This window comes from Monoraphidium neglectum (assembly GCF_000611645.1).
Source record: "Monoraphidium neglectum strain SAG 48.87 unplaced genomic scaffold scaffold05968, whole genome shotgun sequence".
NCBI classification, from domain to species: Eukaryota; Viridiplantae; Chlorophyta; class Chlorophyceae; order Sphaeropleales; family Selenastraceae; genus Monoraphidium; species Monoraphidium neglectum.
Window position 1 is genome coordinate 1 of NW_014007665.1, and position 1,147 is coordinate 1,147.

Sequence of the window (1,147 nt, forward strand, 5' to 3'; positions counted from 1 at the left end):
TGGCCGCGCAGGATGGCCGAGGCGGTGAGCATCACCTCGAGCCGCTGGCGCAGCGGCAGTGCGCCGGAGCCCAGGAGCTGCGCGGGGGGCAATTGGGGCGATTTGTGTTGATTGGGGGTGGGTGGGCAGGGTCGGGGTCGGTTGGTGGCGGTCGGGTGACATGGGGTTTGAGTCGATTAGGATGTGGAAGCACGGAGATGCAGGGCCGGCCTGACGTTTGAGGAGGGGATCGTGCTGCGAGGAGGGCAGTCTGTTGGCTGCAGAGCGGGGAGCGGAGTGCCCTCAGAACGGCGGGCGAGGTGTGAATGCAGGCTCGACGTCGCTGGCTTTGGCGCGCTGCCAATGACCGCCCCCCCCCTCCCCTTTTGACTGCCGGCTCTGCAGGCTCACAGGTGGTTCGGACCGCAGCAGCTGGGCCCCCAACCCCAAAATCCCTATACCCGGACCCGAAACGCTGGACCATGCACCCCCCATGCGGCGCCCCATCGGGCGACGCCCACCTCCTGCAGTACGGCCATCAGGTCGTTGAAGTAGTCGACGCTGATGAGGTGGCTGTACCGCCCCAGCCCCGCCAGTACGGGCGCCAGCAGCGGGAACTTCCCGGCCACCTTGGACGCGGCCCATGGCTGGTCCAGGGCGCCGCGGGCGCCGGCCGCCTCCTCTTGCTGCTGCTGCTGCTGCTGCTGCTGCTGCTGCTGCTGCTGCTGCTGGGAGTGCACCGTGTTGGCGCAGTGTTTCAGGACGCGGAAGAACGTCTCAAAGAGGGCCTGCGGGGCAGAGAGAGGCGGGGGGCGCCAGGCGGCGGCAGGAGGGGTAGCGGGGCGGTTTGAGCTGGCGCCGAGGGGCGCGGGCGGCGGGGCGGCGCTGGTGGCCGCCCGCTCGACTGCTGCGTTCCTCAACGTGCCCGCGGGCGCGTCGCCCCGGACTCGCTCGTTTCGCGCACTGCTACGCCCATGCACTCCCTTTCCGGGGCCGCGTCCACCCTTGCACCCCCCTTTTCTGGGTTTGGCACGCAGGCACACACACCTGCTGCATGGGGCCTGAACCGCTTGGCGCCCCTTCCCAACCCACTCCAACCGACCCACCCCTGGCCCACAGCTCAACCCCCAACTCCTGCCCCTCTCACCCCACCCCAATTCACCCGCAC

General features: G+C 69.6%; 1 protein-coding gene across 1 annotated transcript in view; it reads right to left on the reverse strand.

Moving 5' to 3' along the window:
- Window positions 1-434: 434 nt before the first annotated feature.
- Window positions 435-1,147, reverse strand: part of MNEG_16087 (hypothetical protein) — a gene marked incomplete at both ends in the record, with an annotated part of 2,039 nt that continues 1,326 nt past the window's right edge. Inside the window, one exon of the mRNA XM_014035441.1 lies at window positions 435-767. Coding sequence (XP_013890895.1) covers window positions 435-767 — 333 coding nt within the window. The remainder of the gene's footprint in view (window positions 768-1,147) is intronic.